General features: G+C 45.1%; 2 protein-coding genes across 3 annotated transcripts in view; both read right to left on the reverse strand.

Moving 5' to 3' along the window:
• PGLS (6-phosphogluconolactonase) overlaps positions 1-8,639 on the reverse strand; it is a 12,791-nt gene extending 4,152 nt beyond the window's left edge. Inside the window, exon 1 of the mRNA XM_044669772.1 lies at positions 7,818-8,639. Within this exon, the coding sequence (XP_044525707.1) occupies positions 7,818-8,120 (303 nt within the window). The 5' untranslated portion in view covers positions 8,121-8,639. The remainder of the gene's footprint in view (positions 1-7,817) is intronic.
• An 89-nt stretch (positions 8,640-8,728) lies between these two features.
• Positions 8,729-27,478, reverse strand: SLC27A1 (solute carrier family 27 member 1). Of its 2 annotated transcripts, XM_044669759.1 has the most exons (14): positions 27,300-27,478; positions 26,865-27,190; positions 23,594-23,764; positions 20,232-20,626; positions 19,548-19,709; positions 19,311-19,380; positions 18,865-18,956; positions 18,625-18,734; positions 11,550-11,759; positions 11,187-11,313; positions 10,925-11,062; positions 10,466-10,630; positions 10,154-10,300; positions 8,729-10,019 (listed from the first exon to the last, which is right to left on the reverse strand). In XM_044669759.1, the coding sequence occupies exons 3-14, from the start codon at positions 23,761-23,763 to the stop codon at positions 9,862-9,864; spliced, it is 1,944 nt and encodes a 647-aa protein (XP_044525694.1). In that variant the 5' UTR covers position 23,764; positions 26,865-27,190; positions 27,300-27,478; the 3' UTR covers positions 8,729-9,861. The 2 variants fall into 2 exon arrangements, with proteins under 2 accessions (XP_044525694.1, XP_044525685.1); XM_044669750.1 differs by having other exon boundaries at positions 26,865-27,478.
• Between the last annotated feature and the right edge of the window lie 84 nt (positions 27,479-27,562).

Here is a 27,562-nt window from a genome sequence, read left to right on the forward strand (position 1 = left end):
TGGGCAAGTCACTTGACCCCCATTGCCCACCCTTACCACTCTTCCACCTAGGAGCCAATACACAGAAGTTAAGGGTTTAAAAAAAAAAAAAAAGCACCGCAAAATAACAGGAGTCAAAAACCAACAGCAAAATGAAGTGAAGGGGCTCTCCTACTGAATATAACTTGAAAGTCAGGCAGAGAGAATTGATTTTCACAGGATAAGAGGGAACTGGAAGCACACAAAGGAGTGTGGGGTTGACACACTCTCCACCTACAGCACCAGGTTCTGAGCCTGGGCACAGGCCAACTTCAGGATCCCAGGATCCAGCCTACACCAACAACAGAGCACCCCACACGTACCCCTTGACGTCCCAGGCCCTGGCACCAGCCTAAAGTGAAGCCCAGAAGTCCTTAGTGCTTGGCCCTTTCAAACCTGCACTGTGGTGAAGCCCTTAGCCCCAGGGCAAAAGAGCTCAGAGTTCTGAGTCCTGCAAGCCATCAGCAGAGGAGACAGAATTAGCAGATTTCAGAACTCCCAGTCCCAAAAAAAGGCTGGGAAAATGAGCAAACAGCAAAACACTTAACCACAGAAAATGTCTATGGAGACAAAGAGCAAGGCACAGAATCAATAAGAGATGGGATGGTGAGATCCAAGCAACCACATGCAAAACTTCAAAGAAAAATGGGAATTGGTCTCAGGTACTGGAAGAACTCAAAAAAGAATTAAAAAATCAAATAAGTCAAATAAGGTAGAAAAAATGGGAAAGAGAAATAAAAATAATGCAAAAAAGAAAATAGCCTAAAAAAATAAATTGGTCAATTGAAAAAAGAGGCACAAAAATCCAATGAAGAAAGAGTTTCTTAGAAAACAGAAATGACCTTCTACAAAAAGATGCACAAAAACCCAATGAAGAAAATAATTTCCAAAAAAACAGAATTGAGCTACTAGAAAAAGAGGCCAAAAAAAAAAAATCCAATGAAGAAAAGAGTTCCATGAAAAATAGAATGGACCAAATGAAAAAAGAGTATCAGTGACTGGTAAGGAGTGGGATCTAGAGGGCATAGAGCCAGGAAGATGGTAAGGGAGGTCCTTCATCTCACAAAAAGGATTACAGTTGGTGACCTCAAAGGGCAAACTTATAGGTTCTGGGTTGCCCAGGGTTAAGGGAAGAATGAAGGCAAGTTAAGGGGTAAGGGTTATAATCTCCCTCTCCCCAGAAAGAGCTTGGGTTCTTCATGGGGCCTAAGAAGTCCAGATATGGGGGAGAAGTCAAAAGATTTAACTTATTTCTTAACTTTTGACTTTTTATAACAACTATGACCCTTCCCTATTGTCCCTCCTACCTAACTCCCTCTCCAACTCAGCTGGGCTGGCAAGATCAGACTTAAACATTATTTTCTTCCTCCAAAACTCTTCTCCTTCCACTCTCCCCCTGCAAAATCAAACCAAACCCTGGAAAAGCTCTGCTGATTTCAGGACACATATATTCTGCAGTTAGATACAAATACAAATACAAAAAGATGGTCATAGCCAGTAGAGTATTTATTATTTGTGTGATGAGAAAAAGACATATCCTTCTTACCCATTCCTTGGGAAGTCCACAGAGACCACAGACAAATAACCAGACTTAATGCTCTGGGAGGGCTCCCTGGGCATGTGATGGTGATAAGACCTGTTTGTACTTTAGCTACTTCACTCCTAGAGTTCACTGAAAGCCAGTCTGGGTAATTTATGAATTGTCCAAGTAGTTACTGACTGCAAGAATAGGAGGTTCTTGTTAGGAGGGTGAGTCAGTCAATAAGTCTCTACTATTACTAAGCACTGGTCATACAAAAAGAGGCAAAATAGTCCCTGTCCTCAAGGAGCTCACAATCTCCCAGGAGAGACAAGCATATCAATATGTACAAACAAACCAGAGACAGGAAAGGCATTAAAAGGGCCTGGAAAACACTTCCTGCAGAAGATGGGACTTGAAGGAAGTCAGGAGACAAAACAAGGAAGGAGAGAATCCTCAGTTGAGAAATGGAATGTCCTGTTTGTGGAAAGGAAAGGATATCTACGTCACTTGATCAAAGAGTAGCGATCAGGGAATAAAGTGTATAAAAGACTTAAAACTGGCAAATGAGGAGGTTAGAGCAATACAGGAAAACATACAAAATGATGCAGAACAGAGGGGGCAGCTGGGTAGCTCAGTGGATTGAGAGCCAGGCCTAGAGACAGGAGGTCGTAGGTTCAAATCTGGTCTCAGACACTTCCCAGCTGTGTGACCCTGGGCAAGTCACTTGACCCCCCACTGCCTACCCTTACCAATCTTCCACCTATAAGTCAATACACAGAAGTTAAGGGTTTAAAATTTAAAAAAAAAAAAAAAAAAAAAAAAAAAGATGCAGAACAAAGATGGCTTTTCACAATAAATAATAGCAGCCAACTTCTCTATAGCAAAGAGCTTTACATACGTCCTCTCATTTGATCCTCATAAAAATGAAATGAATGGAATCCCCAAGAAAAGATATCAAACTACAGAATAAATGTGATACTCAATGCTTATCCCAGAGGCCACCTGAGCAAGATAACCTAGCCCTATGGGAAGACCTCTGGCCCTCGAATCAGAAAACCTCTTCGTGAGACCTTGGACCTCAATTTCCTCACTTGAGGGGGTAGAACAAGAGGGTCCCTGAGGTCTCTTCCAGATTTACCTCCACCCTCTTGACAGAAGTAGTAAACTCCGGGCCACTGTATACACTGTCAGATAGTCAATGTGACAATGTGTCAGCTGGTTTTGCTTAGCTTTTTTCCCCTTCATTATAAAGGATAGTCCTATAGGGAGTAGGGTGAAGATTACTAGGAAATGATTGCTGACTTAAAAAACAAAAAACCTTTTCTTCAAAAGTGAGGAATTCTGTGTGTGGAACACTGAATATAACACCCAAATGGGTTGATGTGTTGGCTAGTTTTGCTGAACCTTTTTTGACCAATTTATTCTCTGTCAAAAGAAATGGCTAGGATACAGAAAAGATCTATTTGGAAAGGGATAACAAACATTTCTATAGTGCCTACTATGTGTCAAGCACTGCACTGAGCTCTTTATAAATGATTTTCTCATTTGATCCTCACAACAACCTTGGGAGAGAGGTGCTCAAATTATCCTTATCTTATAGCTGAGAAAACTGATACAAGCAGAGGTTGGGTGACTTGCCCAGAGTCATTATAGCTAATAGGTGTATGAATATGAATTTCATCTCATGTCTTCCTATTTCTAAGTCTACTGTGCTACCAAACAAAAAAAATCTATAAAAATAAAAGACATCAACAATCCTTGAAATAAATTTTCATATAACACTAGTTGGCATTAAGGTATTTGTTAACTTACAACCTAGTTTCAATTATTAAAATCAAAATGTAGCCCAGTTTTGGTCAGATATACCCTCATCAAAAAAGATCTGACATTAACCAAATGACATCGTAATATTCACAAAAATACTACAGAGCCTTGAAAGTTGTATCTCTTCACAAAGACCCCAGTTCCAGTCCAGTAAAGATGACCATCTGTTTTAATTAGCCCATCAGGTTAAGGAGAAATATAATCTGGATAATTTTTGAGGCTTCTCAGTTTGGGTAGTCACAATTCCCAATTTTTCTTTTTAATGAACAGCACCAGGATTCCCCACTGGAAGATGAAACCCTCTTTTCAATTATTATTTTTTTTAATTAAAACCCTTACCTTCCATCTTGGAGTCAGTACTGTGTATTGGCTCCAAGGCAGAAGAGTGGTAAGGGTAGGCAATGGGGGTCAAATGACTTGCCCAGGGTCACACGGCTGAAAAGTGTCTGAGGCCAGATTTGAACCTAGGACCTCCCATCTCTAGGCCTGGCTCTCAATCCACTGAGCTACCCAGCTGCCCCCTTTTCAATTATTTTCTAAAAAATCCTATCTCAGTCTTGGTCAGTAAACAGATCAGTCCATCAATGAGTATTTAGTATACACCTACAATGTGCTAGGACAGTAATGGTGAAACTTTTAGAGTCCGGAATGCCCAAACCTCAACCTCTCGCCAAATGTGAGCCCCTACCCCCTACCCCACCTTACCCCAGACAGGGGAGGGAGGAAGCTCTCCCACTGGGCTGCTGGGCAGAGGGGTGGGTCACATGAGAAATGTCCTCAGGCACAATGAGAGGGGGAGGGGAACAGCCCCCCATGGCATGCATGCCATAGGTTCACCAACATGGTGCCAGGAGGTAGGATGAGCATTGGGTGTACAAAGACAAAAGTGAAAATGTGGTACCTGCCCAGGAAGAGCTTAGGGGGAAATCATATAAATATATATCATTTATATATGCATCTGCATTACATATAAAAACAAATAAAAAGTAGTTTGGAGAGGGAACAGATTGGCTGCTAGGAGGTTGGGAGAATCAGGAAAGACTTCATGTAGAAGGTGGCACATAAGCTGAGCTCTGAAGGAAACTAGGGATCCCAACAGGCAGAGGTGAAACGAGATCAATCCAGGCAGATTTGGGAACAGTACAAAACCGGAAGATAGCATGTTGTGTGTGGAACAGCAAGCAGGCCAATATGACAGAATTACAGTGTGAAGGGAGAAATGATATGTAAGAGACTGGAAAAACAGGAAGGGGCAAAGGAGAAAAGAGATTACATTTCATTAAGCATTTATAGTTGATCCTAGAGACAGCAGGGAGCAAGGGGGTAACACGATTAGACCTATATTTTAAGAAAATCATTTTGGCAGCTGTGTGATAGATGGATTGGAGTGGGAAGACCAAATAAGAGGCTTTTCTAATAGTCCTAGGGAGAAGCAGCAAGGGCCTGAACTAGGGTAACCGGCAATTGTGAAGATGAGATGTACTATTATAGCTAGAGATGACTAGATTAGATAGCTGATTGGATCTATGGAAGGAATGCAAGAGGGGAACCAAGGATGACATCAAGGTTTCAAATCTGGGTAACTATAAGGATAGTAGTACCCTGACTGTCACAGGAAAGTTCAAAAGAGATGGGTTTGGTGGCACCTGGTTAGAAACGTCCAACAGTCAATTAGTTGGTGATGCTCAAGACTGGAGCTCAAGACTTGAGAGACTAAAGTTGAATGTATAAATCTAGGAATCATCTGCAAAGAAATAGCAACTGAATCCATAGTCACAAAGAGAGAAAAGAAGGGCTAAGATCAATGGTACAGGCAAAGGGGTTGGCCTTGGTAAGAGGGATGGTCACTTCATCAGAGACTGAAGGAGAAAATAGAAGGGGATGATGTGAAGGATTTGGAAGAACAAGGAGGGGTTGTTAGATGAGGAAGAGTGGAGAATAGGGGCTTCTTGACAACCCTAGAATGTCAGGATCAGAGTGCCTCAGGTTAAATTGATCATATAAACAGCTTATATTGTGGGGAAGATTGGGAGAGATGACTACTCAATCTCATTTGGACTGAATACATTCCAAATGTGCTGGGAAGAAAGTTCAGGAATGTTAGGAAATGCCAAAATCTTGCTAGGAGTGATTTACAACTGTCTTGGGCAATGCATAAGGAAGTATTGAAAAAGAAGATAACCAAGTTCTCCAAGCAGTGGTTAAGTTATTCAGCACAATGATATGATTTTGGTGATCAAAGTGAAAACCCCTCAATTATTCCACCAGTGTGACAACACAGGCTCCCTGAGATACTAGCACTCTCAGACAGAGCTGGATCAAAAAAAATTCATAAAGGCCCTGTGGAGTCCCCTATAACTTGGAAATGCCCCATTTATTTGTTTATTTTCACTGTGGTATATTTAATAACAAATTTTCACGTAAGTTTCCCAAAGTTATGTGATCCAAATTGTCTCCCTCCCTTCTTCCCTACCCCGCTCCTGGAGCTGGCAAGCAATTCAATCTGGGTTATACATGTATTATTTATTACGAAAAACAGAGGAAATATCCCATTTAAAATGAGTCAGATCCTAGGTTCAAACCCGGCTTCAGCCACTTCCAGCTGTGTGACCCTGGGCAAGTCACTTGACCCCCATTGCCCACCCTTACCACTCTTCCACCTCTGAGAAAATACACCGAAGTACAAGGGTTTAAAAAAAAAAAAGAGTCAGAAATAGATGGACCATGAGGTGGGGGTGTGAAAAATAGTTGCTCTGGGATGGGTAGCAGGTGGGAAGGGGGTGTCTGTACATACTATCGGCCTCTTGCCAGTTCTGGTGGGTAAATAGAGCACAAAAGAATTGAAACTAAGTACTATCTAGGGCTACAGTCACCAAATGATTACAACATAAATTGGGAGTTGAAAGGCTTGAGTCACAAAGATGACTTCCAGCTCAAGTCTAGGCCAAGTGTGTCACTATAGCTCAGTCCCTAAAAGCCTCATGAAAGTTTTGCAATATGGTTAGATAGCAATCATGTAGTCAGCAGTAAATTACCATCTTGGGAACCTGAAACAGTATCCCATCCTTCCAGGCCATGGTCAGCAAGTACAAGATGGGATGTACACAGTGGTAGTCTCCTTCTGAATCAAGTTCTCAATAAACAAACACAAAATCCAAGATGGAAAAATGAGATAACATTTGTAAAATGCTTTGTGTAAACCTTAAAGCTTAACTTCTATAAAATTAGCTGTCATTTCTTCAGGGCAGTGGAATACAAGGTACTGAGACAGAAGCTGGAAACTGATACAGAAAAAGAGAGTCAGACTAGATTAGTACCAGATTTGGTGGCAAGATACAGGGAATAGTGGGGTGTTTGAACTTGTATCCCAAAAGCTTGGGCATCTTATAAAAATTACATGTGTTCCCCTCCATATTGAAGTGTTGGCATGGACACAGGACAGCATCCAATCCTGTTCAGCTGCATCCCTAAGATTTCAGGGATGGACAGTTATGAAGAGAATATCTCTCCCTTATAAGGAATCCATGCCTTAAGAATCATCTTCTCCATTATAACCAGGCCATCATAGTGCCCCCTTAGGTCCAGAAAAAAACCCAGATCCTACAGTCCTATTTTAATAAAGCCATCTCCACAGATCCCATATCCTGCTCTTTGTGACCAGGTCTCACTAGACAACATACGTCCCTTCTAATAACCAGAACATCTGATGACCAGGAACAGCACCTCTGGATCACACAGACAAAAAAAAAAAAATGCTCTCACTCTAAGGGAATTAATTTGTTCAGCTTTAGGACCCTTGTTCTGAGCAGAGCTGTCCTGTTTGGCAAATTGAATTAAATAGTCCACTATATCTAGAGGTTCCATCCCTGCTGCATTACTTGCCAACAATCTTTGGGTATAGCCTACTCCCCACCTCCAACCAACCCCGGTAATCAAATCACTGCCACCATACTCTCCCAGACTGAAAGGGTCTGTCAAATGACTATCCTTAAAGATCAAGTCACATCCTAGTGATATAGTGCCTAATAAATGAGTGTTGGCTGCCACCCCAGAAACCCACATCCCCTGGCCACCACTCCCTCCATATATGTGTTGTTTCATAATGAGAATGGGAGCTCCTTGAGGGCAGGGGCTCTCTGGCATTTGTATCTGCAGTGCTTAGCCAGGTGCTTGACACACAAGAAGCATTTAATAAATGCCTTTTTATTCATGCCTGAGGACCAGACGACCCTAGCTCCTGCTCCCTGGCTTTCAAGTGAACCCCACGTGGCCATCAGGAAGGATCCTCGTATGCAAAAACCAAAGACCCCACCGGGCTCCTTACAGCCCAGAGACTCCACCGAACCCAAGGCCAAAGGCACTGGACCCCGCCCCCTTTATAATGAAGTCACACAACCTCCCCCAGGGGCCAGCCCCCTCCTAGGCCGCCCCCTCCCTCCGCCCCGCCCCGCACCCTGTACAGGCCGAACGTGCTGTCCGCGTGGTCGAAGGGCACGAGGCGCTCGTCGCAGAATCCCAGCGTCCAGTGCGCGGGGGCGGCTGGGCCGGCGGGGGCTGCGGCCGCGGGCAGCTCTTGAGCCAGTAGCTGGACTAGGCTCCCGCCCGAGAGCCCAAGTGAGAAACGAGCCCCATCCCCCGCGCCCCCGGCCCCGGCCCGGCTCTGCGCCGCTCGCTGCACCACCAGCTGCGCCAGCGACACACCCAGCTCCTGCGGGCTGGGGAACACCGAGATTAGGCGGGATCCCGACCCCGGCATCGCGACGGTGACGGCGGCAGCGGTAGCTGGGGTGCGGGAGCCGGCGGAGCGCGGCGTGGGGCGCGGCCTCGGCGACCGGGCGGAAGTGGGGCCAGTCTGGGCGGAAGGGGAAGCATAAATGTTGCCGCACTAGGAACTGCTCCTAGGGCGGAACGCTGGCACAGCTCCTCCTAGGGAACAAACGCAGGTCTTGTGCCAGTGGAGAACAGAGTGATTACGCTCACATCTGTCAACACTGACCCGGCATTGGCCTCAGCTGTCCATGAGAAGGCCCTAGAAATCTTCGACAGTCACGGAACAGGGGACCGTCGGCTCTCCTGTTTTGGGTCCCCCGTCAAGTATTACACCATCCCGCCCCTCAACACACACACAAAAACGTACATACTCGCCCATCTCGTTTCCGCAGATCCCACCCACCACACACACTCTCCTCATTTCCCCATATCGCGCCCGCCGCTCCACACACACCCCCTACAATCACAACAAATGCGCGTTCCCCTCCCGGTTGTGTGGGTGCTCTCTGAGTAAGATTTTAAAATACAGACCAGATCCTCACTGTCCACACAGCTGACCAAAACCCAAGGGTATCCCAATACCCAGACCTAAACTTTTTCATCATAACTTGTTCTCTTCAAGTTTATTTTTTTAAACTCAAACTAGAAAATAAAATTGCCATGCCTGAAAACACCTGCAAGAAGTAGCAAGAAAGAGCCCGAGAAGCTCTTGGTTTATCAGTAACCGGTCACTACCAGCAAGGCTGTATTGGGTTATCTGCATAGTCCCTACCAGAAGGGCCAAGCACTGGGCTTCTGAATGGTAACTGTCAGCAGGACTGGGTTGGGGGCTTTCACTGGAGGTCAGAGATCAAATACATGAAATTTCCAGTTAACTTGGATTCAGCACAAACTTCATCTATGTTGGCATGCTGCCTCTCAAACCAATCTACTCCTGTCCACAGGAGTATTGTCCCCACCACTCACAGCACTCACTGAGGGAATGAAGGCAAAACCACTCCTGAAGTTTAAACTGAGTTAAAAGTACTGGAACACAGTGACTTAATGACAGGGTTCCTTAAGGCACAACCAATAAAACAGGCAGGAATGGTCCCCTCTGTGCAAGAGAGGCATTGACATTGTAGCCCTCCTCTCTGGGACAAAGTTTGTAATTAAGGAGCAAAGAAAAGCAGAGAAATGGCCCTTGCTGACCAACTCTGGCTGAAGCAGGCCAGACAAGACAGGGCTTTGTGGCAGTTCCCCATACCCTCTCATTCCCAACCCCCAGGAGACAGTCAATGTCAGCAGCCCCCACCAGCCCTGCCTGGGAGAGGAGCCAGGCCAAACCACATTTAGCATCCTGTGATGGGATATCAAACCCTCATTTGGGAAACATCATGGGCTGAAATGCAGAGAATATTGTGGGCCTCTTAGCTGCAACCCAACTCTCAAACACTCCAGAAACCCTGAGGATCCTCCTCTTCAGGACCCTATTTGTCCTATCCAACCTCAGCTCCTGCTTGAATCAGAGCCCCACACCTGAGGGTAGGGTCAGGGAGGGGCTTAGGAAGCAATTTTGATAAATCATATTAGCCCAACTTTTGCCCTCCCCCACCACACCCATTCTTTGGGAAAAAAGGAGACTAGCTGGGTCCAGAACAGGGCAGGGTAGGGCTATGGTTTCAGTCCTCAGTCCCATCCATCACTGCTAGGAAAGAAGAGGGCAAGGGATGGGACATCGAGCTCTGTTAAAGAGAAAAGGCTCCTGTGCAGATGGCAGTGTAGACATTTTCATCCATGGGGATATATCGCCCTTGCTTTAGGTCCAGGAAGAAGAGTCGGTCTGATGTCTGGTGCAAGTCAAATCCTTCTCTCTGCAGTCGTGTTTTCTGGATCTTGAAGGTGCCTATGGGATAAGCAGGAAACAACTACCCAGCCAGCAAAGGGTGATATAGAGGGAGACCCCCCCCCCCCAAGGGCAGGGCAAGGTCCTAGAACTAGAAAAATCAAAATGTCGTGAAATGAAGGATATGAATATACCTGTTGTGTCCACCTGAGGGAGGAGGCGAAGGAAGATGGGCCGAGCATATGGTGGAAGTACTCTCTGAAGCTCCTGGTACAGGGCATTGGGATTCAGTGTAGCATGTGGGTCAGCAATGGCAGCCATTCCAGCCTTACCCTCCACTCCTACAATGGGATTATATGCTGAGAACATCTCCAGGCTTCGACTTCTCCAGGACTTTCAGTCCTCAAAAGTTCTCCCAAATCACTTCCTATACCATTTTGTTCTCCCAACTCTCACCCAGATCCTGTCACATACACACCCTCCACCCTACACCCCCAATTCCTTGCCTGGTACATCCACTCCATAAACTGCTACATCCGTCTGGCCCAAAACTCGACTCAGTACACCTTCTACCTCAGTTGTGGAGACGTTCTCCCCACGCCAGCGGAATGTATCTCCACTCCGATCCCGGAAATACATGTAACCAAGTTCATCCATCACCAGCACATCTCCTAGTGGGCACAGATGTTAAGGTGAGCTACTGTGGATTACTGCTAGGGGATACCTTATGCCTCCAAATCTCTGTCCTAAGTTATACAAGACTAGTTTATACCCAGGGTGCCTTTATCAGGAGGTACCCAGAGAAGCAGGTAGAGCAGTTTCTGAGAGGGTCTGTAAAGAAGCAGAATATTTGAGAGGTAGGGAAAGATAAACAGTTCCTGAGAGATAGGTAGGGTTTAGGGAATACTTGAGAAGAAAATGGGGTTTGAGGGGTACCTTGGTGGTAAAACGAGGTTTGGCAGTACCTGAGAGGTAGGCACTGTCCCCTTTCCGGAACACATTATTTGCTATCTTCTTGTTGGTTGCACTTTCACTGACATACCCATCAAACCGCCGAAGAGGGTCTTGCTGATTGATTTGCCCAACCAGAAGGCCAGGCTCCCCTAAAAATCAGAAGTATATATGTAATCCATAGCACAGGTCTGGGATTTCTGGAATGTGGATGACCTAGTTTTGGGGGGCTTAATTGGATGCTAGAGTAGATATATCCCTCTCCCCACCCCTCACCAGGCTTGCAGGGAATGCAGAGCCCCTGGGTATCTCTCAGCAACTCCATTGTATCCTCGTTCACCTTCACCAGTCGGATCGGGTACACATTGGGCAGGATCCGGCTATTGAAACCACATGCCCCCACCTATGTCAGGTGGAAGAGGAGAGAAAATGTAAGGTTCTCAAGCTGAATGAGGAACCCTGGGTTCTATGCCCCACAGGCATTGCCGTTTATCTTTTATGCCACAAATTTGTTCACCCTTAAGAATTTGGTAGTTCTCATTTCCAGCTGGTCTCATTTCCATGATCCAAGGGCCATGCCCAGCCCCCCAGCTCTCACTTGACTCCCCCCCCCCAACTCCTACTTGACCCCCCACCTACCTTTCCATCGAGGTTGGCAATGCTGCAATTGCATTCAGTTGCACCATAGAATTCCCCAATCTGCTGGACCCCAAAACGGCAAGTGAACTCCTCCCAGATGGCAGGCCTAAGTCCATTGCCCACAGCTAGGCGCACATGGTGCTGGTTTTCTGCTGGCCGAACAGGTTGCTTCAGAAGGTAACGGCAGATCTCACCAATGTACTGAACAACCTGATGGGAATGAGGGAGGAAAGGACATGAGTGAAATAATAGTGGCAGGAGAGAAATGTCAGTAGGACACACATGACATAGATAGGGAGCACTAGAGATATGGCAGGAACAAATGTGTTAGAGGCATTCAATATTGAGGGGAAGCATACATGAGGGAGAACAGACAGACTCAGAGAAGATGAGATTTGGCAAAATAATCATCTAGCTTCCCACCCAATATAGAATCTCCTTTCTAACCTGTCTGAAGGAGAGCCAGTAAGCTTCCATTCAACTATTCCAGATTACTGGAAGTTCATTTAATCAATCTTGTTCCTCTCTCTATACTTGAGTTGTTAAGCAGAATTCTTCCTCATATTGAGCTGATAGATCATACATGAAGAGGCAGAGTTGTGACTGGTTCTGACCTTTATTCTAATTAGCTAATATGACTGCACAAAGATGGCTACTTTTGAAATGATGCCCATGTGAGGAACCAGTAATCTCCTGTTTCAAAGGATCAATTCATTCATTCTTCAAGTAAGAATTATGATAAGTCTTCAATGCTCACTATGTTCAGAGCATTCCAACCCATTTAAAAGAAAGAATTCATGAATCTGAGGTAAAAGGCTTCAGAGTAGTCTAAAGTCTTTGGCCTATTTTAGTTCTTAATCTCAAACTATATTTTTACTTATTATTTGAATTTATGAGATTATATATTTCTATTAATTTTTAAAAGTTCATACTCTTTGATTGCCCTTGAACCTAGGATAATTTTACTTTTAATATAATTTAAAAAATAGTTTTCCATGGTTACATGATTCATGATCTCTCCCCTCTTCCCAGAGCTGATAAACAATTCCACTGGGTTAAACATATATTATCACTCAGAATTTATTTCCATATTATCCATTTTTATAATAATCTTTTAAAACCCAAACCCCAAATCATATATCCATATAAACAAGTGATAAATCATGTTTTTCAAACTATATTTTTAACAAATTTTTTGGCATCCTCTGCTCTGTCTACTTTTGCATTGAAGTCATACAGTATATTAAATCAAAGTATATGTATACTTAGTTTAGAGAAGGCTGTCAAGTTCTTCATAAAGTTCTAAATTACTTTATCATCTGCAATAAAGGTTGAAATATAAGCTATAATTATATTGATGGGGATGTTTGCTTAATTCAATGTAAGAACTTGAATCTATTCCAATGAAGTTATGTTTCTTGTTGACTTTAGGTGCATGTCGAATCCAACTTTGCCAACTCCTTCAATTCCCTCTTCAAAGAGAACCTGCAAACTATCTTTGCACTTAGCTGCACCTTTGTATCTTCTGGTATTATTTTCTAGATTTTTTTTTTTATCACCAATGTGCCGGTGATATGGCTGTGAATCATAGAATGCCACAGTGTCTAGAGGCTTACAATTAAAATTCACCAAAAGGGCACATGGTGCATGTGAGCAGGCTTCAACCCATTGAAATTAAGGAACTAGGGAGCAAAGGATGTAATTACAGAAAAATATGACCGGAAAAAGATGGGCCATTCAGAGTGAAAGCAAGGGAAAACTAGTGGGTGGCCTGAGTGCTTCCATGAATAGCCACGCAACATCAAGAAATGTAGACAAAGGCCTTTGAACATGTTGCATGGATATCCTGTGGTGGGCTTATAGTATGTGAACAAAATTCACACAGGATGGGAAGGTTGCACTTAGTAGGTTAAGAAATGGTGTTTGGATTGGAGTGGGTTTTAGCTCTGTATCACAGGAGAAAGTACACACAACAAAGAAATCCCATATCCATCAAAGAATCCATAATTTATATAAACAGAGATACAGCTTAGTTCCTTCTCAAGCAGTATGCAACTTGGTCACCAAAATGTGGAACTCCACTTAAAAGATCCAACAAATAAACTTATGTTTGTAGACAATCCAAGAACTGGGACTCTTTGCATCCCTGCCCCATTTCTCATTGACAGAAAAAGCAGAAGAGGGACATCTAGGACTGAAGAACATCTTATATTTGTGTCTCTTCTATATTTTGGCCAAAAAAATTATTACCTAGTAGCTAACTCTCTGGTAATGAGCCTCTCTGTATTAGCCTGGTCCTTGCATAGCAGATACAAGCTCTTGCTGGGTCTAAACAAGAAGCCTGACTAACAGACTGACTGGTAGAGCTTGTGCTCTGCTGGTATAGCCTTTGAGAACCCAAGAAGTCTTCTGTGGAAGTATTTGTCAAAATTCCTCTTAAAATGTGATGCCCAGAAAAAAACATATTTCAGGTATGGTGTGTCCTTTGAAGAATACAATATCAACTCTTTTGGTTTAGGGCAAGAGTTCTTTACCTGTTGGTAGTCTAGTTAAGCATACAGACCTATTCTTAAAATGTTTTTAAATATATAAAATAAAATACAATTATACAGTAAACCAATTATACCAAAATTATATTTATATATGTATAAATATATATAAATAGTGGATATATATATCCACCAAACCACCTAGCTGCCCCTTCAAAATATATATTTTTTAAAGTTCACTAACCTCAGTTTGGGGCAGCTGGGTGGCTCAGTGGATTGAGAGCCAGGCCTAGAGACTGGAGGTCCTAGGTTCAAGTCCGGCCTCGGACACTTCCAGCTGTGTGACCTTGGGCAAGTCACTTGACCCCTATCGCCCACCCTTACCACTCCTGGGCTAAGGACGGTCCCTAGCCCGGATGAAAAAGGAGGAGGGTTGGGCATGGGGCTAGCAACCCCACCCTGTAAAAACTACATCTGCTAAAGAAACTGCAACCTAAAGTAGGGGCAGCTGGGCTAGCTCAGTGGATTGAGAGCCAGGCCTAGAGACGAAAGGTCCTAGGTTCAAATCCGGGCTCAGACACTTCCCAGCTGGGTGACCCTGAGCAACCCATTGCCTACTGGTTGTGGCCCTATGCTCCCAGAATGGAGTCCCAGGATAAAAAAAAAAAAACAAAAAACAAAAAACAAAAAAACCTCAGTTTAAGAGTCCCTAGTCTAGAGACTCTACATCTATAAATCCAACCCCCAAGACTATAGTTACTTTTTTGCTAGTTCGGCCACATTGTTGGCTCAAAATAAGTCTGTGATAAACTGAAGCTCCCACATTTCTTTTTATCTGAACTTCTGCCAAATTATATCTTCCAAATCCTATATATATGCAAATGTACAGGATTCTAAAAATCTAAATTCAAGACATTATATATATTACTTAACTTCTTTATGAATTTGGCATAGCTTTCTCACTTGCTGAGATCACTTTAAATTTTAATTCTGTCATCTAATGAATTAGCTATCCCTCCTAATTTTATGACATCTATAAATTTGATATGTATGCCTTCTTCTTTATTGAAGTCATTTCTATAACTCCAGAAAAGGAACAGTTTTCGAAACAGATACAAACTATTGAAAAGGACACGGCATGCCACTAGATACCTCATTGTTGACCAAGAAGGATTAAGTAACTATCCTCTGTGGGGATACTTGGTTCAGCCAGCTGTGTATCCACTTTATTTTTCCTATTATCCAGCACATACATTATGATTATATCCACAAAAATATGAGACATTTTCATGGTCTTAGAATTAGAAGGGACACTAGAAGTCCTCTAATTTAACCTCCCATCTCAGATAGCAATCCTTTCAAATGCTTTCATGAAATAAACACTATTATATTATTTACCAACCTAACAACCTATCAGCAAATTACATTAAAGTTCAGCACTACATGAGGAGGTGAGAAATAGATACAGTGGTGGTATGGTAGAAGGAAAAGTTAATCTAAATGTCTTCACTAGTAAAATGTGGGGCTGAAAACAGTATGGCATTTGTTCCATCCCACTTCAGTTATCTATGAATGCAAAAGTCCAGCAGTGACACCTCTATTTTATGTTATCAATGTTAATGACAGGACAAAAAATTGAATGGAACAGAAAATGGGAACCTAGAGAATCTCAGAGCTGAAAAAGATCTCAGAGGTCAGGCCCTTACTCAAAAAATGAAAGCTTCCATGGGGTTCTGCCTGTTAGAAAATGATTTCTTACAATAATTCATAATATATTTGGAAGGCCATGAGTATGCATATACATAATTTGTAGATTAAGAATTAAGGAAAAAGAACACTAATTGCTTGACCTTCAACAAGCAGAACCTAGATCATTTCACTCCTCGAACAGAATGTACAACTATTACTATTTTTCAGCCTTGTGAGAATGTTTGAAGAATGAGTTAGTCAGGCCTATCCTGTAGTCTCCAAGCTTTCATTCCTTCTGAGACAGTGGTGGAATAGGATAGAAAAGGTTCTAGATTTGTTATCAGGAAAGCTTAGATTCAAACCTTGGGTCTACTACTTGCTAGGTTAAGTATACAAATGACTTCATACCTCTGGACCTAAGTTTATTATCTATAAGATAAGGAGGTCACGTGTTTTGCATGACAATATATGTATAAACTAGATTGAATTGCCTGTCAGCACCAGGAAGAGGAAGGGAAGAGAGGGAGGTAAGTTTGATCATATAACTTAAGAAACTTGTATGGAAATTTGTTATTACATGTAAGTAGTCAAATAAAAACTAAAATGAGGTCACATTGATTAAAGAGGTGATTAAGAGGGTAATCAGAGAGTTTAGGGGTTGGTAGGAGCTTCATCTAGATCAGTAATGGTGAATCTATGGCATATGTGCCAAAAAGGGCAAGCAGAACCCTCTTTGTGGGCATACCTGCAGTCCGTGGTCTTGGACACGATCTCTGGGGGGCCCGGCACTCCATCTCTAAAAGGTTTGCCATGACTGATCTAGTTCAACCAGAATTGAACAAAAATATAATCTCCCAGGCTTTGCCTAGAGACTTCTAATGAGTGAGAGACAGGCCATTCTAATTGTTAGGAACTTTTCCCTATCAAGGCTTTTTTTTTTTTTTTTTTGTCTCTGCAGTTTCTGCCTGTTTTCCTAATTCTGCTTTCTGGTGCCTGAGACACAGGATAGGATTTCCAGTACTTGAAGATAGCTATCAAGGCCCCGCCTAAATCTTCCCTTCTCCAAGCTAAACCTCTCCAGTTTCATAAGGCAATCTATCCCCTTTTGGCATGATCTCATGGTCCTTCATCATCTTGGTTGCTCCCTTGCTCACAAATGTCCTTCCCAAAACGTGGCCCTGAACTCAGTCTTCTAGCTGTAATCTGATCAGCACAGAGTAGAACAGGAAGGAGGAGAAAGGAACAAGCACTAATTAAGCACCTACTGTGCACTAGAAACTATGCTAAAAGCTTGACAAATATCATCTTAAGACCATGCCTCCACATAGCCTATTAATTTGATTTTTTTGGTTGTGATATTATCCTGTTGACTTAAAACACCAAGTTAATGGCCTGTTAAAATCTTCAAATAAATCATTTAACCACTATCCTGAAGAGCAAAAAGGCACACAAGGAATATAAAGGAAAATAGCTCGTGAAAAAGTCAAGAGAGGAGCCAATACCAACACTAATACTGGGGACAATGTTTACTGAGCGATCTTGAAAATGTCTTTTAACTCTCTCTACACCTGCTTCAATGTTGCCAGGGTCTGTGACTTCCTTGGGGTGGGCACTACCTCTGCCAGCACAGCTATAACTCCTCCCCCATCTGTGCCTTGGTAGATAATCTTCCACTGCTTTTTGTGGCTAAAACCATGCATGATCTGGTGGCTGGCCTTCTGGTGATGAACCTCTCTTAATCTTAGTAGAAACACCGGGTCACCAGGCCTCAGTGCCTTTCTGGTTTGTTAAGACCTGCTGGAGCTTATGTTCCACTGGCCTAGGACCACTGCTATGCTATGAGACACTGGACGAGAGCTTTAGTAGAGGGATCCTCCTTATGTTTATTTTTTTTTTTTAACCCTTACCTTCTGCATTAGAATCAATACTATGTATCAGTTCCAAGGCAGAAGAGTGGTAAGGGCTAGGCAATGGAGGTTAAGTGACTTGTCCAGGGTCCAGGAAGTGTCTGAGGCCAGAGTTGAACCCAGGACCTCCCGTCTCTAGGCCTGGTTCTCAATCCACTGAGCTACCCAGCTGCCCCCTTATGTTTATTATTTTTATCCATTGTCTGTTTTCCTGTAGTTACTACAAATGAAAAGCCTTAAAAATCCTCAAAATTGTTGACCCCAAGTTGACATGCCCCATTGCCTTTTGGGAGAGAAATCATGCTTTGTCAGCAGCAACCAGTGTGGTAATTCTTATAGACAAGTGATGGAGAACCTATAGCACGAGTGTCAAAGATGGCACACAGAGCCCTCTATGTGGGCACTTGGCTGCCCTCCCCCATCCTTCCCAGAGTGTTACTAGAAAGGCAAAGGGACTCAGGTAGAGCTGCTCCCCTCCTCCTCTCCACCATGCCTGATGACATTTTTCCCATCCCCTGCCCCTCTGCCCAGCAGCCCAATGGAAGCACTTTCTCCCTTCCCTGTGTGGGGTAAAAGGGGAGGAGGGTGGGCGTGTCCAGCACAAGGTGTGGGGAGGGGCATATCACTTGGTCTGGGGAGTGATGGGGGTGAGGCTTGGCACTCCTCTCTAAAAGGTTCACCATCACTGTTATAGACTAATCTCTAAGCCTGATGAAAAAATCTAACCCAAGACCACAATGTGTCCTTGGGCATCAGCTGGTCCCAGGAGGTGGTCTCAAATGCTGATGAGGGAGAAAGGATTAGCAGGGAAGGTAGGAGACAGTAGTAGGCATTTGGGGAGAAGAGAAATGATAGAAGAGACATGGAAGATCCAAACAAGGAACTGATGTAGAGAGTTGTCAGGAAACTGACAGGGTAGAAAGAGTTGGTTGAGGATACATAGAGATGGGGGGCATCAGCATGGGGTGGGGGAGGGGAAGGAGCCCTGACCGTGCAGTTGTACTTGATGCAGTCATCCCAGAAGCGACTGGCAGAGAACTTCTTCCTGATGACGACCGTGAGCCCATAGAGAAGGCACTGCCCCACCCCCATGATGTTCCCTGCAGAGAAACTAGGATTAGGGTTAAAAACTGCATCAGACCCACCCTATTCATTCCCTTCATCTCCCCTTCCTTCCCACGGTCCATTCTACCTTATGAGTTGTTGAACCTCCCTCCCTCCCTTCAGTACCTGCTGAGTGGTACAGAGGGAGACAATTGTAAATTATATCCGAGGGTTTCATTCTGTAGGCATGGTGCCCAAAGGCTGCAATTCGATAGTATCTGAATAAGAGAAAAGGAGTGAGTGGTCTAAAGGTGAGGGTATATGTACCAAGGGCAGGGAGAGGTATGGGGAAAGGGTGGGACTTATACTTGAGACATGGGAGGTGGTGGCAGGCCAAGATAAATACAGTGCAGAAACAGGTCTGGGGCAGGGGGAAAGGGTAGGATTGAGGATGGGGATTGTGTGGAAGGGGCAAGGTTGAGACAGGGTCAAAGCCAAGAGGAAGGAGGCAGAGCAGATAAATCAAGAGGGTGGAAAGGGGTTAATAAGGTTGGAAAGTTTAATGGGAGAATTGCAATTGGGGAAAGCAAGGATCCCTAGTGTCCAGATCCTTATTCAGCTTGCAATCCCACCTGCTGTGTACTACAATTGCAGCTTTGGGCATCCCAGTAGTGCCGGAAGTGTAGATGTAGAAGAGACGATCTGGAAAGAAAGGGAAGCATCAGGGGTGGAAGAGCCAGGAACCCTTTGGGATTTGTTTCTGGAGATGGAATTACAGGGATGGAGGAAGGAGAGGAAAGAGGCAAACAGGACTAGAATGAAACCAGAGGTACTGGCAGGAACTGTCTCAAGGTGGGAATCAGACTCACCATCCATTCCTTTAGGGGGCATCTGCATGGGGGGTGCTGTGGAGGCCTCACTCAGCATAGGATCAAGAAGGTGAGTATCAGGGGTGACCCCTTCTGGCCCAAAGTCCCCAGAGCAGAACTTCACTAGGTTTTTCCCTAGCTGCACACTTACTTCTGAAATAGCTGGAATACATGAAAGGTATGCCTATTAGCCCTAGCACATAGGATCATCTAGTCCATAGACATGCCTCTCAGCCCCAGGGAGCCTGAAATCACTAATTCACAGACATACTCTTCAGGCCACAGATACCCCTCTTAACCTCCATCAGGAGACATATGTTTTAGCTCCAACCCATAGACATACTTGTCAGACCCAGCCCACAGACATACCTACAAGAGCTAGCTCACCAACATGGTTGTCAGCCCCAGGCTACAGACATACCTGGGCATGCATGTAATGCTCTTTCCCTCTAAGCATAAGGCCATACCCTTCCCTTGCCTAAATAGAATCAAGGTGGGAGTTGGTCCAGCCTAGCTAGTTTTCCTCTCCCAAGCCCCTGCTGGCCCCCAGATCACACCAGTCATTCATCACTTTGAGCCACGGTCTCCTTCCCCCTACTTCCAAAAGTCCTTCCTCAAACAGAAAAAGTAACCTTTGCCTTCATTCTGTGGGGCCTGACCCCTCTGTACCACCCCCAGCCTCACCAGCTGCTAGCTCCCCCCCAAAGATCAGGGCCTTGGCCCCTGAAGTGCTGAGGCAGAATGTAAGGGGCTCCAGCCGCAGGTTCACATTGAGCAAGGCAGCCTCCACTCCTGCCTTGGCAAGGCCAAGCCACAGTCCCACAAACTCAGGCCGGCCCTCCAGGAACATGGCAACCACATCTCCGGACCCAAAGCCAAGCTGCAGGAATAGGTTGGCCACTGCATTGGAGTACTCATCCAGTTGCTGGAATGTCCACTGCTTTCCGCTGACTGCATCTACTAGGGCCACCTTTTGTGGCTGTCGGTTGGCCACCTTCTGGAAGACATAGGGAATGGTGTGCCGGGCCCGCTGGTGCCGTCGGAGCTCATAGCGGACACTGATCAGCACAGAGAGGCCACTGTAACAGGAAAGAGAAAAGATCAGAAGCTGTAGCCATGGCCATCCTTCTGCTCCAGGTATTCCTCAGTATTACTTTCACACAAAATTCCGGATATTGCTTCACACAAACACTTTGAAAGATGAAGGGGCAAGGCAAGGAAGGTAATAGTCATAGGGCATTTGCCTTTTGACTTTGGAGCAGCCTCTGCCTTAGTTTCCCCATCTGGGTAATGAAGTTAGCAATGACCTCCATCTTGCGGGAGTAATGAAGCGAGTGAAAAGGATAAGCAACAATAATAAGCCAGTAGAATGCAAATTCCTGGAAGGCAGGAATTGTCTCAATTTTGTGTTTGTATCCTCAGTATATAACAGAGTACTCATATAGGAGGCACTTAATACTTACTGACCAAATGAATGAGTTTTTGTAAAATAAATCAAATTTAAAATTTTTATATCATATTTCATGTTTTGACTAAAGTATTTTGAAAGGAAAAATACAAAAATGGTTCAGTTTAAGGTATATAACTAGCTATGTAGTTAAATATTGCCTAATTAGCAATTATGTTCCTAATTCCATAGGAATTCATAATTCTTTTAGCTCAAAGAAAGCTTCATAATATAATTTCTAATTACATACAACTCAAGGCAGCATGCTCATGTAATCTCACAGAAGAGTCTTGCAAAGAGGCCACCTCCGGCCTTGAGGACCAATCTACCCAGGACAACACCTTTATAGTTTATTTAGTATGATTAAAGAAGATGTCTTCTCTTGTTAGAATCAGAACCCAGTCAGTCCGGAAGACCCAATTAAACTAAGAGATACTTCATCCCAGTTTTTCACACTTTGGGACTCCAGAAAAAAAAAAAACATGCTTATTAGCTACAGTATAGGAAGATGAGAGGTGACAGATTCATTCAACTCTCCTGATTGATTGTAAGGATGTGTACCATTGTCAGGTCCTGAGCTCTTTCAAAAAAGAATGTCATGGACTTAATTAACTCTAGGATGGTCAGGGATGAAATAGATCTTACCAAGGAGAAGGACCAGAGAGCTAAATGCAAGAAGGAAGGAGAAGGAACAAGAGAGAAGAACTTTTTGACTCAAATATTCTAGATTTGAGGGATAGATTTCTGACGTCTGAATAATGCTGTTTCCAAATAAACCAAAGATCGTAAAAGCTTGAGGTGATGGGGGTATATACTGTCCTATTAGACATATCCCCAAATACAGGATTAACCTGTTCAGCAGGGGAATTCATGTTATTGGGCTTCAGTAAATACAACCACCAAAATCATCACTGAGTTTTCTGAGATAGTTTGCAGATAATCTGCAAAGGTATGCCAGTATATTCCTATCTTAAATGGTTATTTCCCTTTGAGTAACAAAGAATATATATTTCTACTTACCTCAACATTAGTAGAAAACTGTCTAGATTAAGTTTTCCTGCTTAGTGATGGAACTAAGTCTATGTTGTGACTACTGACAATGAGGGCAAGGGCAGAAAAGAACTAATTACAGTAGGGATTGTTGAGACAAGAGAATCTGGGAAACAAAATGCCAAGGAGACACTAGCTAGTGTCTACCAAAGAAGATGGTGGAAGGGTCAAAAACCATGTTATGTGTTGGCATTGGGAGTGGGCAGGAAAGGATACTTTTGTAGGTGTTCTAATCAAAAAAGAAAACTGGTTAAATATTTGATGAGGGAAAATCAAGTCTTAAAGGCCCTGAAAGAGTAAAGATACTCTTTGCTGTAACATGAGTACTCAGAGGGCTTAGCTATTCTGGGAGACCTAAGGATTCTTCCCCCACCTTCAGTTCTACCCTGGCACTAGCTCCCTTCTTCTCACTCTGTTTTGATCTTTTCCCTCAGCCCCACCACCTTCCCTTCCCAAGTTCTGCCCTACCATTACCTTTTCTCCTCTCCTTACCCAGCTGTCCAAATTCCCCCCCACCCTCCCCAGAGCTTTGCCTGAATCCCCTTACCTCCTTCAATCCCAGTTCTACTATATTCTAGCCCCAGATCAACCATCCTTGAATTCAGAGAGGAAGTAGAAGGCCCAGAAGTCCCCAGATGGGGACACACAGCAGAGTGACTTCTAGTTCATCAGGTGTGACTTGCAGACGTAATAATTTATGCAGTTGGGACACCTTGTTCTTTAGGACAAGATTCAGAATGTTCAGCTCAGTACCTCTTTCTCCTGCATACTCCACCTTCATTGCTCTTACCTGTTGTCCCTATCCTCCTCCCACTCCCCCAGAATTCTACCTTGCAGTCCAGGAGAATGAATGTAGGGTAGAACTGCCAATGGGAGCCTAGGGGTGGGTTCTAACAGTGGACAATACATGTGGCATTAGGGTTAGGCCATGTTATGCCTTAAGAGTCCAGCTTTCCCAGCCATCTTGTTCCCACTTCACACTGCTTTTTTATTTCACTCCAGAGGGAACAAGACTACACTAACTTCAGATTTCAGAAGCCCCCAAACTCCACCCCCAATCAGAAGGGAACCATCTGCTAGTGAGACTCCCAGAGACTGCCTACACTCCTTTCTAGGTGGATAAAGGGCCCTTTCTTCTCTTGCTCACTGACCCAGCCCCAGACATGTTTCATCCTGCTCTCTTCTTCCAAGGGCCAACTTCATTTTGAAAAAGCCACATGTCTCCCAAGAAGATATGGGAGACAAAGCAAACCCTGAATACTTCACCCCAATGCCATTAAGTCCTTGCTGAGACAGATTAGGTCCCTAATATTGTGTAGGGGCTGAGAGGAGTATGATAGATTCTGACAGAGCAAATTGTACGAACTGTTCCCATTATGCCAAGGCCGCAGAGCCAAGTTTATAGCAAAAGCTATTACAATGCCATCCCCCCCCACCCCGTGCCCCTCACTACCACTAAAACATCCACTGCTACCATTAGCTTCCCTAACATAGCTCTGCCCATTCCTCCTCCCTCAGCCCTTTGATACCCCACATTTCTCTCACTTACAAAAGGTCCCTTAGTGCTGTCTTGAAAATAATGCGCAGGAAACGCCAACCACCAGTACCCACATAGATACTCAGAGCAGCTGCCAGACTCCAAGACCAGGACAGTCCCAGGAAACGGAGGAAGCCCACTGAGGCCAGCGAAGAAGCCGTGCATAGGCCTGCAGCACGCATTCTAGGAGGAGGAAAAATAATTCTGAGCCTAAGGACATATTGGGGAAGGGGTAGGGGGAAGGGGAGGACAAACAGATAGTAAAGGCAAGAAACAGGTATCATTGGATCATAGGGCTTAGCAGGGGCAATGGGGGAAAAAAAGTAAAGGAGACAATTAAAGAGGCAGGAGCTTCATGAGAGGAACAAAGCAGGAGAGAATGTGGGAAGAAGTGAACAAAAGTAATAGGATTAGGGGGCAGCTGGGTAGCTCAGTGGATTGAGAGCCAGGCCTAGAGACAGGAGGTCCTAGGTCCTAGGTCTTAGGTTCAAGTCCGGCCTCAGACACTTCCCAGCTGTGTGACCCTGGGCAAGTCACTTGACCCCCATTTGCCTAGAAAATGAGGAAGAGAAGTTGGGAAAGACAAAGGGGAGAGTTCAGGGAAAGAGAGGACTAGGGGAAGGAGAAAAGTGAATGAGGGGGTTAGGAAATTATAGGTTCAATCACTTTGGAGGGAAGGAAAACAGGGAGAATAAGAGGGAAGAGTTGAAAAAATAGTGAAAGTGATAGTGTAAAGGTAAAAGGGGAGAGTGAAAGTTGAGAAGGAAGAAAGTGGAGAATAAGGGAAAAGGAAGGAAGGGGTCATTGTAATGGGAAATAGTGAAGGGAGAAATAATGAAGGAGACAGTGGGAATAGAGAACATGATGAAGAAATGGGGGACAATGGGGAAATAATGAAGACAACAATAATGGAGGACAGACAGTAGAGGATTGACAGTGAGGGGGGAAGAGTGAGCTAGTGGAGGGACAGAAGGTGGAAAAGTGGCAATGGTTGAAGGGGGAACAGTGGGAGAGGCAAGAAGGAAGGGAGAAGGTGGGGGTAAGAGTCGTGGGGACAGTGTGGGTAGAGATAATGAGTAGAGACAAAGAGGGACTCAGGAAATGGTGCAGATGATAATGAAGAGGACAGTGAGGACTATGAAAAAGAACAGGAATAATTTAGAGATTAATGTCCAGATATGGATTGGACTAGATGGCCTCCAAAGTCTCTCTTAATTTAGTGACTTCAGGGATTACTAGGGGAAGAAAAAAAGAAGGGGATTGGGGTGAACAGTGAAAGCATAACAGGGATAATTAGAGGAGTTCTTATTTTGGTATAGGTTGGAATAGATGGCTTCTCTGGTCTTTCCTAAATGATTTAATGACTTCTGTGACTATAAGGGAAAACACTGAGGGGAGAGGATGGTGAGGAAGGAGAATGAAAAGGAACTGTGAAGGGACTGAGAGGAAGAGCTGTGAAGGGATAGGAAAAGGGACAGTGAAGAGGACAGTAAGAGGGGCAGTGGGGGGGCAGGGAGAGGGAGAGTGAAAAGGAACTGTGGAGGAACAGTTAGGGGGGGCTCTGGAGGGGCAGTGGGCCAAGTGAGAAGGGACAGTGAAAAGGGACAGCAAGGGGACAAGGGTTTCTCCGGTACGTGCTGGCCTAGGTGGCCTCTAAAGTCTCTTCCGGGCTGATTTGTAGACCACGGTGACTTCAGGGGGGAGGGTCTGCAGGAGGTGCTGCGGGGACACGGAGAGAGGACAGCGGTGGGGGGAGGGAGTCAGTGAGGGAATGAGGAGCAATGGGAGGAAGGGAAGGGGAGTCAATGAGGCAACAATGAGAGCTTTAGAACACACAGTGTCACACACACAGTGTCACACATAGTGTCACACACACAATGTCTCACACACACACGTACACGCGCGCGCGCACACGTACCTCACTCCCTGGTCCGCCCCCTTAGGCCCCCCACCCTCTCCCTTTCCCCGCTCCTGCTTCCGGAGGTCCGGACCATAGAGCACCTGGGGGGCCAGAGAGGCCGGCTCCAAGATCCGGCGGCTAGAGCAGGCACCCAGCCACTCTTGTCTCCATGGCAACCTGCCGCCTGGAAGCGCCCAGCAAGGGAGGAGAGGGGAGGGGGGAGGGGGGAAAAGGAAGAGAAGAGGTGGAGAGGTGGGGGTGGGGTGGAAAGGGCAGAAGAGGGGGTGAGGGCTTCCTCTGTGAACTGATATTTGGGCAGCTCGCAAGCCTTCCCCACACATCCACCCCCGCAGGGCAGATGTGGAAACTGAGTCCCAGGGAGAATGTTTGTCCTGTGTCCCCGGACTCAAGCAGCCGGATCCGATCCTGGGACTAGGCGTGCTGGGGCCCTGGCCGCTCATCCGCGGGACGTTATGGGAGGCCGCCCCCTAAAGTGCTCCTAGAATGAATGAAGCCGTGTTTGCTGAGGTGTTTCCACCTCGGGATTTCTGTCTGCCCCCTCACACAGAACGGACAGCACAGAGACATCGGGCCCCATTCCATGCCCAGTATCCAAGCTTGGATAAGTCTGCATATCTAAGCCAAATCTTCGTCCTTCTTGACCTCTTTGAATGTGCCAAAACCCGACACCAGCCATCCCCTCCTTGGAACTCCTGCTATTTAGATTCAGAATTCCCAAAGGACTCCTCAGAGCCCTAAAGGAACCCAGAGACTATCCAGTCCAGCCTGAACAGGGCTCCCATCTAAAATAGGATTTCTTAACCTGGGGGGTCCATGGATAAATTTGAGCATCTGTGAATTTGGATGGGAGGAAAAAATATTACATATCTATTTTCATTTCTCTCTATCTGAAATGTAGCATTTTCCTTAAATTATTTAAAAATGTAATTCTGAGAAGGGCTTCCCGAGACTGCCAAGTAGTCCAGGACACAAGACGAAGAACCCCTACGAACCCAACAAAAAGGAGTCACCCAGCACTTGCCTGAGGAGCTCCAAGAAGAGGGGAAGTATTGCATCTGTGCTGATGATGACTCTTGCAGATTTGCTATCTCCACCCTGGCCTCAATCACAGTATAATAATTTGATAATGACAATCAGAGCTTCTATTTATATAGTGTTTTATGATTTGCAACAAGAAAAAAGCCCTTCCCTGGGAAAGACTAGGTACTTGTATTCTCTGCCTTTCTGTAACCCTTAGGCAAATTCTTTTCCCCTGGAGTGGTCAAGCAGCTCAGGTTGGGTCAACATCCAGGTCAGTGTTGATCCAGATTAACACCAGAAATGGCCCTGAGCTAAAGTTCCTTCAGGTTCTAGATCACTCACCTCCTAGGAGTCTTCCTCAACAGCTTTCATGGAAGATCAGGTGATCAGAGGCCCTCAGTCCAGTCGGCAATTCCTAGCAGCTTTTTGGCCAGGGCTTCTGCTCTGATTATCACCCAAGTCCTTGGGACTAGTGCTCTCCGGTTCTCTCTTCCAAGATATACTAGTGAAAGCCCTCTAGGGCTCTCTTGGAGCACAAGGCCTATGAGGACAAGCAGTGTGGGCAGGAGAGGCAGCTGGGGATCTCACAGCCTCCATAAAGGAAGCCTCTGCTTCCGCTGAGGACGAATGAAAAGCTCCATCTCTGGTTTCTGAGGGTGTCCAGCCTGCTGAAGAAGGGGAGAATCACAGCTTCCTCCGACTCCAGCTTTTACAAACAGGATTTCAGTGCTATCACAAGCAGATGTCCCCAGAAGGCAGCTGTATTTCCCAAGTTACCATTCAGATGCTGCTCTTTCTGTGGCCCGGTTACATCAAGCCCCCCTTCAAGCAGGCTCTACTTGGGACCTGGGGGGCAGCCCCCGTGGCACCGGCTCGGTCTCGGGGTGCCGCCTGGCCCAGGGAAGCCACAGCAGCTCTGGGAGGCCCCCTTCCCAGCTCTCACTCCACAATTTCAAATTGTCTTCGCTCATCCCCACTTTCCTCTCCCCCAGCCCGCCCCAGCCCCTGCCCCCGCCCCAGCCCCTGCTCCGCCCCACTCC

Source organism: Gracilinanus agilis, chromosome 1 (genome assembly GCF_016433145.1).
Source record: "Gracilinanus agilis isolate LMUSP501 chromosome 1, AgileGrace, whole genome shotgun sequence".
Taxonomy (NCBI): Eukaryota; Metazoa; Chordata; class Mammalia; order Didelphimorphia; family Didelphidae; genus Gracilinanus; species Gracilinanus agilis.

Bases quoted from the DNA above. Each gene is read 5' to 3' on its own strand.
- SLC27A1 (XM_044669759.1), bottom strand. From the start codon at position 23,763: ATGCGTGCTGCAGGCCTATGCACGGCTTCTTCGCTGGCCTCAGTGGGC. The intron at 11,314-11,549 runs GTAGGTGGGGGG...CACCTGACATAG, and splicing joins TTGCCAACCTCGATGGAAAG to GTGGGGGCATGTGGTTTCAA. The intron at 10,301-10,465 runs GCAAGGAATTGG...ATCCCATTGTAG, and splicing joins TTATGGAGTGGATGTACCAG to GAGTGGAGGGTAAGGCTGGA.